Below are 16,308 nucleotides of genomic sequence, written 5' to 3'. Positions count from 1 at the left end.
TCATTTTATGAGGCAGTTCAACGTTCAGTTTTATCCCACATACAGTATTTGTTGACTCTATGAAGCTAATGTTCCCACCAGCAAAAGCTAATATTCCACGGTAAGAGTGATCAGCACTGTCTTAAACGACCCTTTTGTTGATGGGGTCAGTCTACAGCTTCTATGCTTCGAAGTGATGAACCTGATGACTAGGGAAGCACAAGATGTGTCTTCTGCCTCAGGTGCCAGGGATGGCGTGTGCAGTGATCAAGCCAGGCCACTTGTAAAAGGTCTTTGTGCCATCTGCAGCTTTCAGGATCCCTGATTTGACTGAGTCAGATTTCTCTCTGAAGAATTACTGAGCTGCCCATATCATACAGGAAAGTATGTGCAATGCTAAACATACACAGCTGTGGAATGCACTGTACATTGTTTTTTACATCAATAATTTTACCGATCAATTTATAAACCCAAAACTTGGTTCCACGCAAAATTTCATGATCGACACGTGAAATGGTTTATGACAAACACACCTGTCTCTGGATAAGAAGAATTTCGAAAACCCGGGTCCTTTTGCAATTGAATCTCTTTCAAACTGAATATTGATACACCTAAAATGCACAGACAAAAATTATCAGATGAAAGTCTATCATTAAAGCAAATATAATCCAACTATAGACAAAATATCTAAAAATGTATACTGATTCAACATGAAACATTTATACTACATTTACAAGGTTACAGCCCTGCTGAAATATTTTCCCTTTTGTCCCAATGTCTTAAGAAAACCAAACCAAATAACCTCTCCCTCAGAACCTTTCTCCCCCAATTCTGCCTTAAATCATGCTTTGAGTATGTGTTTCTCTAAGGAGAATGTACATTGTCTATTTCTAGGGCTTACTGAGGTTGGAAGACCTAATCAAAATGTATTACTCGGTTTTATTCTCTCTGTTCTTTATCTGTCTCCTTATGATGGCATGAAGGTCAAATCCTCAAACTATCTTCAGAATTTTAGAGAAAAACAAGAAATGGTTTGTACACCTCACCCACACCTCAAACTATAAAACTTGGTATTAATAATGAAACGTAAATCTCTTAAAAAACACTTGTAACTCATCCTTCTTATTTCCATCTCTGCCAGAGAGGTAGTCTTTCATTAAAAAATATCCAGGGCTTCCCTGGTGGCGCAGTGGTTGCGAGTCCGCCTGCCGATGCAGGGGACACGGGTTCGTGCCCCAGTCCGGGAAGATCCCGCATGCCGCGGAATGGCTGGGCCTGTGAGCCATGGCCGCTGAGCCTGCGCGTCCGGAGCCTGTGCCCCGCAACGGGAGAGGCCACAACAGTGAGAGGCCCGCGTACTGCAAAAAAAAAAAAAAAAAATATCCAATAGGGGCTTCCCTGGTGGCACAGTGGTTAAGAATCCACCTGCCAATGCCAGGGACGTAAGTTTGAGCCCTGGTCCAGGAAGATCCCACGTGTGGCAGAGCAGCTAAGCCCATGTGTCACAACTACTGGGCCTGTGCTCTAGAGCCCTTGAGCCACAACTACTGAAGCCCTTGCGCCTAAAGGCAGTGCTCTGCAACAAGAGAAGCCACCGCAACGAGAAGCCCACACACCACAACGAAGAGCAGCCCCCGCTCACTGCAACTAGAGAAAGCCCATGCGCAGTAGAGAAGACCCAACGCAGCCAAAAGTAAATTAATTAATTAAAATATGTATATATCCAATAAGTTCTAAGTGAAAAGTCTTGAGGAGTCTTGATTCCAATTAGAAAACCTTTTAGTGAATCAATACTGTCTAGTAAATGAGAACGGGAAGTTAATGAAAGCTTTTGGCTGTTCAGTTCCCAAATATTCTCTTAATTCCTCACTCACCTTGCTAATTTTTAAAAATTTATTTTTGGCTGCATTGGGTCTTTGTTGCTGCGTGCAGGCTTTTCTCTAGTTGTGGCGAGCCGAGGCTACTCTTCGTTGCAGTGTGCGGGCTTCTCACTGTGGTGGCTTCTCTTGTTGTGGAGCATGGGCTCTAGGCACACAGGCTTCAGTAATTGTGGCACGCGGGCTCAGTAGTTGAGGCGCATGGGCTTAGTTGCTCCGTAGCATGTGGGATCTTCCCAGACCAGGGCTCGAACCCGTGTCCCCTGCATTGGCAGGCGGATTCTTAACTACTGCGCCACCAGGGAAGTCCTCACCTTGCTAATTTTCAAGTAAAATATTGGGGTAATTTATAAGAAACTTCTGAGTAAAATCAAGCAGTTACCCCAGGCATGAGAAATCAGCTATTTTAGTGACAATATGCTCACCACTGTCATGGGGATGGTAAAGTCAGAGTGAACACAGTAAAGGAAAATCATCTTCACATCTTGAAAAAGAAATTTACTTCCACAAAAAAATCTTGTTTTGGTTGTGCTTCATTACTATTTACTTGAAATCCATTTTTAACAACTCTGAATCAAAGCAATCCAGATTGGGCCTAATGACAACGTCTATCATCAGATGGCATTTTCCACTTACTTAAGTCAAATAAGACTAATGACCCACATCTAAGTGCTACTGATTTCTTACAGAGTCGTGGCAATATACTCAGTGTTAAAAGAAATAAATTAAAACAGGCAAGACAGACATACACCTCCCTTTAAGGAATTCTGATCTAATTACAGAAAGACCAGAATTTTAGGCTTAAAAACCAACCATCTTCCTAAATCCCTAATTCACCCCAGTCTCCAAACCTGGATAAAAATAAAGGGGGTGGGGGGACACACTCTAGAATCTCTCTTACTTTCAGGTAAAGCATGTATCCTTGGTCCCAGACTTCGAAAGTACACATGTTTCATGGCCTCTTCTGCTGAAACCCTTTTCTTAGATTCATACTGTGAGAAACCAAAAAACTGCTTCATTAATTTTTTTCTCTAAATACTGGAAAAAGCGTATGCAAGCGGGAGGGGACACACACACAAATTAGCATTTAAGCATTTAGAGCTACTCTTATCTTGATTACTTAATAGAGTGACTATTATTTTTAAGAACCAATTTGGAGTACTATGCTCTAATGTGAGTTACTACTGAGATTATGTAGCAATGATTATATCTCAGTTACAAATTTCCAAGATAAAGCTGGATCTTAACGAAAAATTTAGATGCCCTATATTTTCTGAAGTGATGAAAAAAAGCAAAATATCTGACCTTTCGTGTTACTTTTCTTCACGAATACCACAGTATTACTGGAAATATACCTAATACCTTTATGAAAGACATTATTAAATTACCTATTCAATACCCATCTCCCTTTTTTCCTTGACGAGATAATGTAGATTTGTTTAAGGTATACATGCTTCCAACTCTGACATGTGAATCATGACTATTCTAAGTTTAGGCTAATTATGGCAATCCTGCTCCCCAATTCTCAGCCTCTCTTACAATTAATATTCTGGCCTTAGGAAGATTTTGGAGACCTAGGAAGAAGTCCTTACAGGGGTTTTTGGAAAAGCCTTTGCTTTCCAGATACAAAAGGATTAATGAGACTGACAGACTCTTATCCTCTCTCTTCTTCCTGTTCTGAATGAAGATATGGATGGTACTTGGGAGGTACAACAGCCTGTAAGGCAGTAAGTATAAGGAAAAGAAAGAGAACGTAAGAGAACAGGAATTGCAGAGAACATGGCCTTGACACAGTTGATCAGGGCCAGCAGCTAACTACCTCAGACTGTTCTAGGTTACAATGAGAGACCCAGACACATTAAGAGAAACCATAATTGTTTTTCACCTAAGCACATGTCTTAGGAATGCTAGATACTACCATAATCTTATTTAATTGTCATGACAAATATTTGAGGGAGGTATTACTGATCCCATTCTACAGATGAAGAAACTAAAGCTCAGAGAAGTTAACAGACCATTTAACAATTATAAAATAAGATATAACTTACCTGAAGAAATTTTGTTATCAACTCGATTCCTTCAGAGTCTAACCTAAAAACGAAAGACAAGTAGCAATTTATTCTTTAATCTTAGCTGATAGCAACTTTTCAAATAAAACTATTTTCCAAATGTTGGTATCTGCTAAATTCAAGTGCCCTAAAATAGCACACCTTGCTGCTTTCAAACAGACTCAAATCTTTTATCCTTAGAAGATTTATCTTGCCACTTGTTTAAGAAGAAACCACAAATAACTGGGCATCAACTCAAATGTTCAATATTCAAGAGTTAGATTATTAAAACTACAGAATTTGTAAAAATCACCATTTTGTCTCAAAACAAAATAACCTCTATTATTGAAAAAGCTTCAGTAAACTAGATCTGTTTTCATAGTGTTTCAGTGAAGGCAAGAGTACAAAAGCATCATTTTCCTATTATACAGGTGAAAACAAACAGATAAGTGACCCCAAAATATATCACTGTGGTTCAAGATAAACAGAGATGAGTCACTCAACAAACTTTTACAGGGCAGTTGGCTGAGCATTGGGTACTACAAGCTATAAAATTCAATTTAAATATGCCTCAATAACTTTATAAAACTTCATTAAAAAGGGATACAAAACCAATCAGATGGTCAATAAAGACAGATAATTACAAGGATGAAATTAATAAAATAGGGAGTAGAGGGTTTAGGGGTTATCTTAATGAGAAAATCTCTTGATCAGAAATCACTAATTCTACCTTGCACTGACTTTCACTGGCAAAAGTCCAATTATGGGGGGAAAAAAAAATCCCCCCCCTTCCCCCCTAGTGCTTAGTCGGTACTGTGGATGCTGTGGCGTAGAAATTCTACAGAGTCTTCTAATCCTTTGCAGTTTGCCATTCTGACAAATAACCAGAACTCCTTGGCCATAGAAAAGCTAGGTGCTAAGGTCATAAAGAATGTGCTTTAAAGAGCTGCAACCTTTTACACTGGACATTACAACATATATACATATGTATACATATATATATGTTGTAATGTCCAGTGTAAAAAATATATATATATATATGACAAAAATAGGATTTATGCTATTTGGGAGAGACACATACAAAAAGTCTAACACATTATTCTTCCTAAGAAAGTCTAATTAGAATATTCTTAGTTGCTATAGTGACAAGAGCATCAATTCACATAAAAACTTTCAAAATATTTTTGGTACCAGAATGTTTTTACTATTCTTCCCTATCTTGAGAATAAATGGAACTAGAGTGAGTGTGTTATGTTGTGAGCTATGTGAAACAACGAAAGAGATATTGGCCTTATTTGGTATCCTGGTGCCCTTCTCATTTTTATTTTTTCTTAAAGATGAAAAAATACAGTCAAAGGGGTTATTCTATGTTACTTATTGAAAATGTAATACATTCCATAAGTAAATATGTTGTGAAAAAAATTTTTTAAATAAATATTTATTTATTTTTGGCTGGGTTGGGTCTTCGTTGCTGCATGTGGGCTTTCTCTAGTTGCAGTGCACGGGCTTCTCATTGCAGTCGCTTCTCTTGTTGCGGAGCATGGGCTCTAGGCATGTGGGTTTCAGTAGTTGTGGCATTTAAGCTCAGTAGTTGTGGCTCACAGGCTCTAGAGCACAGGCTCAGTAGTTGTGGTGCATGGGCTTAGTTGTTCTGTGGCATGTGGGATCTTCCCGGACCAGGGCTCAAACTCATGTCCCCTGCATTGGCAGGCAGACTCCCAACCACTGCACCACCAGGGAAGTCCCCTGACTCAAACTGTAATGGGAATCTTGGATGGATCTGAGGTAGGTCTGAAAAGAAACTTTAATCAGATGGCCAACATATAGGATATGAAGGGTCAGAAAGAGTTTATATTCTTCAAATACAAACTGTCATTCATTGACTGAAATGCTGATGGGTCATCTTGTGTAGGAGTCAAGATTTTACTTATAACACATTCTTAGGTTTTTCTAAGTAAATACATATAGAATAATTGTGTAGACAGCAAAGCAAACTTCATCATGGTCTTCACAGTATTGAATAAGGCATTAATCAATGTCTTCTTTCTGGGAAATGGAACAATCTACATAAGCCCTAGAATTTTATTATATATATTCTATATTCATTTTATTTACAGCTCAATTCTGTGGACTTACATACTTTGGTAGTTCTTGCTCACTGAATTATAAAATTAATATGACACAGGAAGGAAGAAATTAAATCCTAAAATATTTAAGAACTGTGTATGTGTATCACATATTTTCCCATGAATCCTTACTGTGGCTAATGCTTCAAGAGACTAAAAAAAAAAAAAAAAAAAGATGAGTTCCCCCCCTTTCACTTAAAGAGGAAAAAAAAAAATACCTGGGTGCATGGTTAATTAGAGGCTGTGGTTTATATTTTGGAAAGTTGTAGTTCTTGAACTCATCATTTGAAGAAACACCTGGCCAAGTTTCCTGAGATGGAGTTCCTGAATTTAAAAATATATATATTTATAAATATATAGAAATTTTTATACAGGCAAATACATATAAATAGGGAGAACTAAGAAAGCGTCTTAAAGAACAATTTATATTTAGTAGATAATTTGATTATTTCAACTGAAACTAAAAAGATAGAAATAGTAATCATACAGACTTTTTTTTTGGACTAAGCAATGATGCCATAAAAATGTTGTCTAATTGACACCTAAGCTAAAATATTTCCTAATAATGTGCTAAAAGTCAATTTTCAATAATATTTCTCTTCTCTGTTCTTCCATACAATCATTATTGCAAAGGTAGAACTTGGTAAATAAAAAGCAGACGTTATCTAGAAGGATCTATCTTTATTGTAATTATGCTCATTATAATTCTTATAACATCTATTTATGTTAGTCTCAGTATCAAATTTATAAATATATTTTTTAAAGATATAGTCTTATCTAGCTACTCAATTATACGTAACAAATCACTGGGAAGAGAGTTCTGTTACCTAGCAGTCGGAAAATTAAGTGCAGTTCATCTTCCACAGTTGATCCTGGAAACAGAGGTCTTCCAGAAGCCATTTCAAAGAAAATGCAACCAACACCCCTATAAAATGTAGCATTAAAAAAAAAAAGAAAAAAAAAAGATGAGCAAACCATTTATTTATTATTAAGCACAAGAATCTTTTCCTTAAGGTTGCCTCTCTGGAGAATTTTGTACTAGCCTGCTAGAAAATCTGCAGAGATTTTTCTTCAGATCCAACTAAACTAATTTCTTAACATTTACCCTATTTGTCTCAACTTCCATACTGCCTTATCCATTTTCTCCACTTAAAATGTCCAGCCCTCCTCTGCATGATCCTTGAAGAACACCACTAACAATGGCTAATAGTGATATAAAGCTTACTATGTATTAGGCAGTGGTTAGCAGGGCTAGGGAGAAGCAAGTATTTCAAGATGTTTTTATGCAGGAAGCAGAGACGGAACACACAGATGCAGACTGAAGAGTGTGTGAGTGTGAGTGACAGCGAGAGTGAGAGTGAGAGAGTTAAGAGAAGGAAGAGAAATGGATAGAGGCTCGCTAATAGATACTGTCTTCTAGGATCTGTGTGAATACATATGAGTTTAAGACACAGTCCTTCTTTTAAAGGGCTCACAATCTAGCAATTATATAATAATTTTATATTTTAAATGTTATACAGAAGATTAAATAATGGAGCCACTATGGAAAACAGTATGGTGTTTACTTAAAAAAAATGTAAAATAGAATTACCATACGATCCAGCAATTCTACTTCTAAGTATACAAAAGAATTGAAAGCAGTGATTCAAAGAGATATTTGCATCTACAACATGGGTGAACCTTGAAGACATTTATGCTAAGTAAAATAAACCAGTCACAAAAAAACAAATACAGTATGATTTCACTCATGAGATACTTAGAAAAGTCAAATTCACAGACACAGAAAGGAGAATGGTGGAGGGGGAGAGCGTAATGGGGAGTTACTATTTAGTAAGTACACAGCTTCAGTTTGCAAGATGGAAAAATTCTGTAGACTGATGGTGGTGACGCTTGAACAGCAATGTAAATGTACTTAATGCCAGAGAACTGTACACATAAAATGGTTAAAATGGTAAATTTGGTTGTATATATTTTTCTACAATTTAAAAAAGTTTATAAAAGAAAGAAATGTTACATAATACAAAAATTAATTATATAAATGTTCAACCCAAGACAAAACAGAACGAAGTATATGATTTATCACTATACGAAGAGTGCAAGCAATAAGTATAACCACAGTTCAGAGGAAGGAATTACCACAGTAGGCTAGGTTATATTCAGAAAGGATTTATGAAAAACTATGTTTTGAAGGCCCTAGGCACAGGCCCCAGTTATAGAAAAAGAGCAGGCATTCCAGATGGGTGAACTAGTATGAACACAAGCACAAAGGTGGGAAAACCCAGGCTATTTATGAAATATAGTGAGTAGCCACTTGGCTAAAAGGAAACGTTTGTGGAGAATATTCTGAAATAAACTGAAAAAGGTAGTTTAGAGACATTTTATGAAGATCAAGTATCAGATTGAAGAACTGCACCTTATTCTATAGGTAATAAATGGGGAAGCAGCAAACATGTTTAAATAAAGGAGTGTCATGATCAAAGTGCTATGTGAGGAAGCCGCCTATGGTATTTTTTCAATATTATTTTTAGATCAACTTAAAGCAAGTGGGTTTTGGTGAATATTAAATGATGATAAAAATAAATTTTGTCTTAAATTACTATGTACCAGACACTCTTCAAAGTGCTTTACATACATTAGCTCATTTGGTCTTAACATTATCCACAGAACAGCCTTTTAAAGTAGTTATTGTTACTATTCCCATTTCCTTAAATGAGGAAACTGAGGCACAGGCCAATAATTTCAGTAAGGTTATCGTATAGCTATAAGTGGTTGAACTGGTATTTAAACCTAGGTGATCTTACTTGCCAGAACTCCTAATCGTTGCTTATATTTTATCTCCTTAAAGCCAAATATCTATCGGTATGCCCTGTGTTAATGGCTACATTCTTTCAAAATTATAAATGGCAGTAAATCTGCATATATTTACCACATGTCAATCTGTGTTGAGTACTCTGAGGAACCGAGAAGCACATCAGGCGGCCGGTACCACAGTGTGACAACTTCATTTGAGTAGGTCTTTGTGGGAACTGACTTGGCTCTGGCTAGTCCTTCACAGGGAAAAGAGAACAATTAAGAAATAGCTGGAATGCATTTCCCAGTCCATATTCTCACCATGACTCCAGTCACAAGGATGCCTGAGATGGCTACTCTATACCTTTTTGAGGCTTAACAAAATTAGTTTTATGAATTTTTTTTTTTGAGTGTGTGTGGTCTTGGGTCAGCAAATCCTATTATTTATTAAACTAAATAATAATAATTCCACATTCAGAGACCATGCTTACTTTTATGAGTGAATGCACCTGGTACAGTATCTGGGCTAATCAAAACTTAAGATACCCTCCTTCTATCCACGAATTATTATGCCAAGATTATTTCCTACTTGGATTTAAGTTAATGCAAAACAGGCCAATGACATTTGTCACCTTTTAACCTGATTCCAACTTCCATTTGCTATATCAGTTCTTACCAAAAACCATGAAGTTACTGGTTCATGATCCTGTTAAGTTTTATTGACAATTCCCTTGCAGAAGTTTATATTTAGAGAAAGTTTCCTTGGAATAAACTACAATGTCATTCTGTACTTTCTAAGTTTTAAGTTACATGGTTAATTTTAAAATAAGGTGAACCTCACTGTCTTTGGATATTAATTGCTGTAGATGATGTAAAACACGAAGCATTCCTTTGCCAATTTAATATGAAATTCACTGATTATCTAGAAATAAAGGCAAGAGTTCACAACTTTATCTCTTGAGCCACTGGCGTTAAGAGAGTTGCTTTTATTACCTCTACGCCTCCAAATTCTGATCACCTAAAGAAGTAACTTTAAAAGATATATGAAGAAATATAAATTTATTTTAACATACAGTTTATTTCAAACAACAAGGAATAATTAATTTTTAGGCTGTGATTTCTGTTGTGTGTAACTATTGTATCTGATTAAAATATTAAATAAGAAAAATGTAATAAAAGGATGATTCAATACTTTGTTAAACTGGATAAAGTCACCCAAATGAAACCAGAAATTTAAAAAATTAGGCAGTACTCATACTATTTTCATTAAGTATAAGGGCTAAAGGAAGTAACTGAAACAATGTTGACACTGTTTTATTACAGGTTTTACTCTACCATTCCAACTTGGTAAAATAAATTCAACAAATTTCGGTAATTAGCAAATGGAAGCAGCTTTCTGATTTCTCTTCCTGATGTAATACTGGGTTATATGGGGGAAAGGACAAGGCTGCAAGTTGCTAATGCTATACATATAACATCAAAGCAATTGCAGTTATAGTTTCCTCAGTACCTTATACTCCATCTCCTGAGAGAATTCTAAACTATGATGCTTGCTCATACAGCCTTCTGATTCAGTTCACAATTAGATTTGCAATTTTGGCATGAAATGAAATACACAGTAATTTCTTCCAAACCAAATTAATTGTGATACGGTATTATTATATAAACCATTTTCTATTATTAATGAAAATGTCTATTTACATTAATACTTCCCTGATCACAGGAAAAGTAGGTCATAGAGATCAAGAACAATTTGTTGTAAAATACTCAGTTATATGACTCTCCCTTACTTGTGTCCGAAGTATACTTACTATGAAACCAATAAAAAAATAAATAACTAAAAGCAACAGAGACAAAATTCATTGTACCATCTCATGGAATAATTAGATTTTCCTGTTGGCCGGTGGACAGATAAAATTTGCTTGGCTTGGTTTGTAGAGGTAAAAAGTAAAATTCAAAGCACTCATAGTATTCCCCTACCAAAAGTACATTTTTGATGGCTTTTGCCATTCTTTTTGCATATCTTATAGCTAAGCAGGGGTTCTCCATCACTGCCATTCATTTGGGGATTAAGGAATAAGGAGCAGTAAATGCAGCCTGGCCAAAAAAATTTAAAAGGGGGGCGGGGAAAGAGAGAAAGAGAATAACAATTACTAGGAAAATAACGTAAACTATGCCCATGGGACTCTATGTAAGCATATGGAAATGACTTATAATTTCTCATTTAGACTCATGTGACCTACCCAATTCCTTTTAAATAGCAACCTACCTTTCAAACAAATGGAGAAGTGTTAAATGAATAAAAGTATAGGAATTTTCAGAACAAATTCACCACTTAATAACAGTGAATTTTTAATCTGTTACTAACAGAGTAATACTTGAAACACTAATATTTATCACATTAATGAAATATTCCAAAAGTAAAACTACTATAATCACTTATGAAAAATGATAAATACTAACTACGAAAAACTGCATGGGCTTTTAAAAACTAACTTCTGTTACAGTACTCAAACTCTCAGAATGTGGAATATTAAAAAAAACACAAAAAAACAAAGTTACTATATGGAGTTCCTTCAATATGAAAAAGTTTACTCCCTAGAAGCCAAAAACATGTAATTTTATTTCACCATTCTAGTCCCTTATAACTGGATTAGCTAAAGAGAGACAGACAGACAGCTACTAATTAAATTATTAAGCATATAAATAAATACAAAGCATGGTGGCAGGGACGTCCCTGGTGGTGCAGTGGTTAAGAATCTGCCTGCCAATGCAGGGGACATGGGTTTGATCCCTAGTCCAGGAAGATCCCACATGCTGCGGAGCAACTAAGCCCATGCGCCACAACCATTGAGCCTGTGCTCTAGAGCCCGTGAGCCACAACTACTGAAACCCATGCTCCTAGGGCCTGCGCTCTGCAACAAGAGATGCCACTGCAATGGGAAGCCCGCGCACCACAACGAAGAGTAGCCCCTGCTCGCTGCAACTAGAGAAAGCCCACACAGCAATGAAGACCCAACGCAGTCAAATGAATAAATTAAATTTTAAAATAAATAAATAAATAAAACTATTTTTTTAAAAAAAGCATGGTGGCAGGCATATTAAAGGAATCCCTTTCAGTAATGACATTTAAACTCTTTAGTCTCAGGACCCTTTTTAGGCTCTTAAAAATTACTGAGGATCCAAAGAGCTTTTATCTATGTAGATTATATTTACTGATATTTGCATATTAGAAAAACAGAAAAATCTAAAACTTCTTCCTTAAAAACACCATTTATATGTTAACATGAGTATTTTTATGAAAAATATTTTTTCCAAAATAAAACAAAAATTAGTATGAATGTCCTTGTTTTACATTTTTGTAGTCTATTTTAATAGAAGACAGTTGGATTCTCCTTTTGCATTCAATCTGTTGGGATGTTTCTTTGACTGCAGTTATATATAAAGAGAATCAGGTTTCACACGGATGCGAAATTGGAAAGAAGAGCATTTTAATAGCCTTTCTGATAATTGTGCATATACTTTTTTGATACTGCATCAAAATTAGAAAATATTTAGCTTCTTAAAGATTATATGGTTACTTGGAACTATATCAATCAACTTCTAATACTTTTGCTACATTAAAATTCACTGGTCTATCCTGCACTTTAAATGGATATTTTACCTATGCATGATTCTGTAATACCATGCATTGGTCATCTGGAAAATACTGGTTCTCTAGGCTATTCAGATATTACAAATGTTTACACATTTCTTTAGCATATCAAAAAAAATCATATTTGTTAATGTCACCACTGATCTCACCAGAAAAGTCTTCAAGTACTGGGAAGCTATCAAATTCAAAATGGCAGATCCAGGGCTTCCCTGGTGGCACAGTGGTTGAGAGTCCGCCTAGCTGATACAGGGGACACGGGTTCGTGCCCGGGTCCGGGAAGATCCCACATGCCGCGGAGCGGCTGGGCCAGTGAGCCATGGCCACTGGGCCTGCGCGTCCGGAGCCTGTGCTCCGCAACAGGAGGAGGCCACAGCAGTGAGAGGTCCGCGTACCGCCAAAAAAAAAAAAAAAAAATGCAGATCCAAATTTCCAAAATCTAATTTTTGCTTGAAAACTCGAATTTTACTATTGTCAAGAAATACTTTCACAGTTGTTTTCCTTGAAATGATAAGGCTCACTTCATTCATTTTTTAAGAAAGCATCTGCCAAATACCTAAGTCTGAGTAACCACAGTTTGTCTATTGGTCATTTTTTTCAAGTAAAAATGATACTTCTTAAGATAAAAAGGTGGGCTAGTTCAGTTTCCACTCATATAATTACACAAGCACTTTTCCTTGAAATAACCATAGTATTTCTGTGTGCAGATGTGTTTTATGTATATTTCCCATTTCATCACACAAAATACTAAAAATACACCTACTCAAAAATGGAGATTTAATAAAATTTAATAAATTTTACTGCTTCATCTGATACCTCTTAAAAAGTGTTTTCCTACAAGTGTATAGTGGTGAAGAATACAATGGCTACTAAGTATAATTTGGTGTGAGTGCCTTGATTTACACTAAGGGTACCAGTAGCTTTATCCCTTCTTACTTTTGGATAATCAACGCAAATATTAACACAGTGAAGAGGGCAAGTAAACTTTCAGTATAATTTTGAGAATATATTATACCTTTGGAGATCCCCTGAAAGGGTCTCAGGATGCTTAGGGGTCTATGGACCATACCTGAGAACCAATGCCTTCTAGCATTCACTAATATAACTCACCACCAAAATTTTCAAATATTTTATTCCATGAGCTACAGAGAACACTTCCAAACCCACATAAAAGCAATCATGCAGTGTCAATGGTTGTTCTTTTAAACTTAAACACCTGGAACTATTTATAAATATCTCATACATTCCATACCAAAATCTGCTAGCTTTAATTCTCCTTTTTCATTAATGAGGAGGTTCTGTGGTTTTAAGTCTCGGTGTAACACCTTTCTTCTGTGGCAATATGCCAAACCACGTAGAATTTGGTATAAAAACAGCTACGGAAACAAAAAATAGAAATTAGTCTTACAGATAATAAGATATACTTTGGTATAAGTTATGGTAAACAGAAAAGCAACTGGCCTAGAACAGTAAGAGAAAAAAAAAAAGGAACCACATCCTTTTCCTTACATACCTGTTGTCTGAATTTTACAATTTACTGTTCTATTTGAACCATCTACGTATTTTTTTAGAGTGAACAAAGCGAAATGAAACTTTGTCTTAGTAGCAATAGTTCACTTGTTACTGAAAATGACTTTAAATAAATGTACCTCATAAATTTACAGGCCTACTAATTAGGCTTACAGTTTAATTATGAAATTCTGGCAAAACAAACAACCTTCTACCATTACCCCACCCTACTCCCCCCAAAAAAAACTAATGTGGGGCAACGTCTTTAAAATAAGGCAATGGAATTGGTGGTTTTATGAACATTCTGAGATGTCAAACAGAATGGTGTTGCATAGCTCTGGCAAATTATGTGCTATAAAAATAACCTAAAATAACCTAAACCAGCTTCTATCACCCACCTTCTGGGTACTTTACTTTCAGCACCTCCTACTCAGCCTTCAAAATCTGCTATGATTCAGAAAAGGGAATTGGCACTGTAGAGCTCTGAATGGCTCTTTGAGAAAACCAATTCCTATAAGGCTAATGGGAGACTTTTTGTTGTGGATTTTGGTGGAAAAAAGAATATGAAACACAGGAGGTCTCTGATTCTTTGTGGTTAACAAAGAAGAGGATTCAGGATTGTACCCCTGGTTATCTTGAAGGTGAAAAATAGCATTAGAACTTCAAGAATAAGCCAAGGCAGCAGGTGAACAATGGGCCTGAAGAAAATCTAATTAGCAGTTTCTACACTCTACATATTCATGTGTTTTGAAAACTCTTAAATTACTATTTCCAAATATTTCCGTTACTTTCTATGTTTGAAAAAATATAAGGGGCTAGTTAAACACAGACTAAAATACTCTACAACTTAAGCCAGGAATGTAAACCTGGCTTAAGACATACAAACTTCTCAAATCTTTGTCAAATTATGATGATTAAGGACAATTTTCTTTCCAAATTACTGCTAATATGAAAGCAGGAAAAACAACATAAAAGCCACAAACAAAAATAAACACAAATGAGATTCAGTACACCTTGCAAAACAAAATGTGAAATATGATGAAAACAATTCTCATAGAAAATATATGGAAAGAGACTTAAAGCCCTATTCTAAAATTCTTAGCAATGTGTTACCCATGTGTTTTGAACTGTCTTTTACTAAAAGAAACTGGCTCTCCTTTATACCAAACTTAACTTAAAAGTATATAAGTTTAAAGTTACTACCTACAGAATTGGAACTGTCTCAAAAATACAGCTGGGACAGCCTACTTCCAGAACAGTTTCTCACAAACTGTTGACTATGTTTGGATAAATAAATCTTTGCTATATTTGGAGTATATCAGGTCAAAGAAACCTACTGAAAGAACACAACTGTATCAAAGGTTTTCATTTGATTTTACTTTTACTCTTGGGTTTCATCTGGGACTATTATACCAAACTTTTCTAGCATTACTTGCATCTTTAGATATTTTTCACATAAGAAAACATGTAATTATGTTACTTTTCCTCCTGACAGTACAGAATGGTATTTCCAGTCTAGTATTCATAATACCTATGCAGGTTCCTGGCCTTACTCATTAGATTAGTACCCTGAAAAGTTGTTTTATAATTAAATACCATTCTAAATACTTTAGGGGAGTTTGCCATATAAAGGAAGCCCTTTGCAGAATGCACTAATCATTTTCATTGATCTTAAACATTTGGATTTTGATATAATAGGCATGTCATTTTCTTTTTAAGCAGAATATACCTATAAATGTATTCTACATATATCTAAGAGAATCAATGTTATAATGTGAAAGGAAATTGTCAAAAGTTTTTATTTTTGTTTTTTTTTGGAGCAGAGAAAGGTTTATTGCAGAGCCAAGCAAGGAGCAAGGGTAGCTCGTGCTCAAAATCCTCAAACTCCTCAAAAGTACTTTTTAAAACTTTTTAAATGAAGTAGTTCTATAAAAAGGTCTGATTCTAAGAAATACTATAGTGTAGTAAACAGAAGTTCTGAGTAAATATGTTCAGAGGACAATAACCTATTTAAAATGCCTAACAGAAAATTCTGAAGCATATTTCATACGTAATGTAGTTCATCTATGCTTAAGTGTTTGTCTGTACTTTAAATAAAATTTAAAATGACACACTAAAGCATACCTTAACATTGTGCATACTCATGATGTTTCCACAGTCATCCATGTACTGTTTTAGATCTTTATCCTGAAAAAATACAGCACTTTACTACGTGATACATAGTTTTGAGAAGGCATGACTGATTTACTTAATAGTGTTTAGGTTAAAAAAAAATCTGGGGGGGGGGCTTCCCTGGTGGCGCAGTGGTTGAGAGTCTGCCTGCCGAT

General features: G+C 35.6%; 1 protein-coding gene across 5 annotated transcripts in view; it reads right to left on the bottom strand.

Annotated features, from left to right (window-relative positions):
• The window catches only part of CDK17 (cyclin dependent kinase 17), a 121,818-nt gene that overhangs the window by 26,069 nt on the left and 79,441 nt on the right, over positions 1 to 16,308 (bottom strand). For 4 of the 5 annotated variants that reach the window (XM_073788332.1, XM_073788330.1, XM_073788329.1 and 1 more), the window contains exons 9-16: positions 16,106 to 16,168; positions 13,725 to 13,848; positions 8,957 to 9,077; positions 6,858 to 6,955; positions 6,249 to 6,354; positions 3,905 to 3,947; positions 2,758 to 2,848; positions 513 to 590 (exon numbers count right to left, since the gene is read on the bottom strand). In XM_073788332.1, the coding sequence (XP_073644433.1) occupies positions 513 to 590; positions 2,758 to 2,848; positions 3,905 to 3,947; positions 6,249 to 6,354; positions 6,858 to 6,955; positions 8,957 to 9,077; positions 13,725 to 13,848; positions 16,106 to 16,168 (724 nt within the window). The other variant, XM_073788331.1, reaches the window with a different exon arrangement.

This window comes from Tursiops truncatus, chromosome 11, assembly GCF_011762595.2.
Source record: "Tursiops truncatus isolate mTurTru1 chromosome 11, mTurTru1.mat.Y, whole genome shotgun sequence".
Lineage (NCBI taxonomy): Eukaryota > Metazoa > Chordata > Mammalia > Artiodactyla > Delphinidae > Tursiops > Tursiops truncatus.
This window is presented reverse-complemented; position numbering and strand designations above follow the sequence as displayed.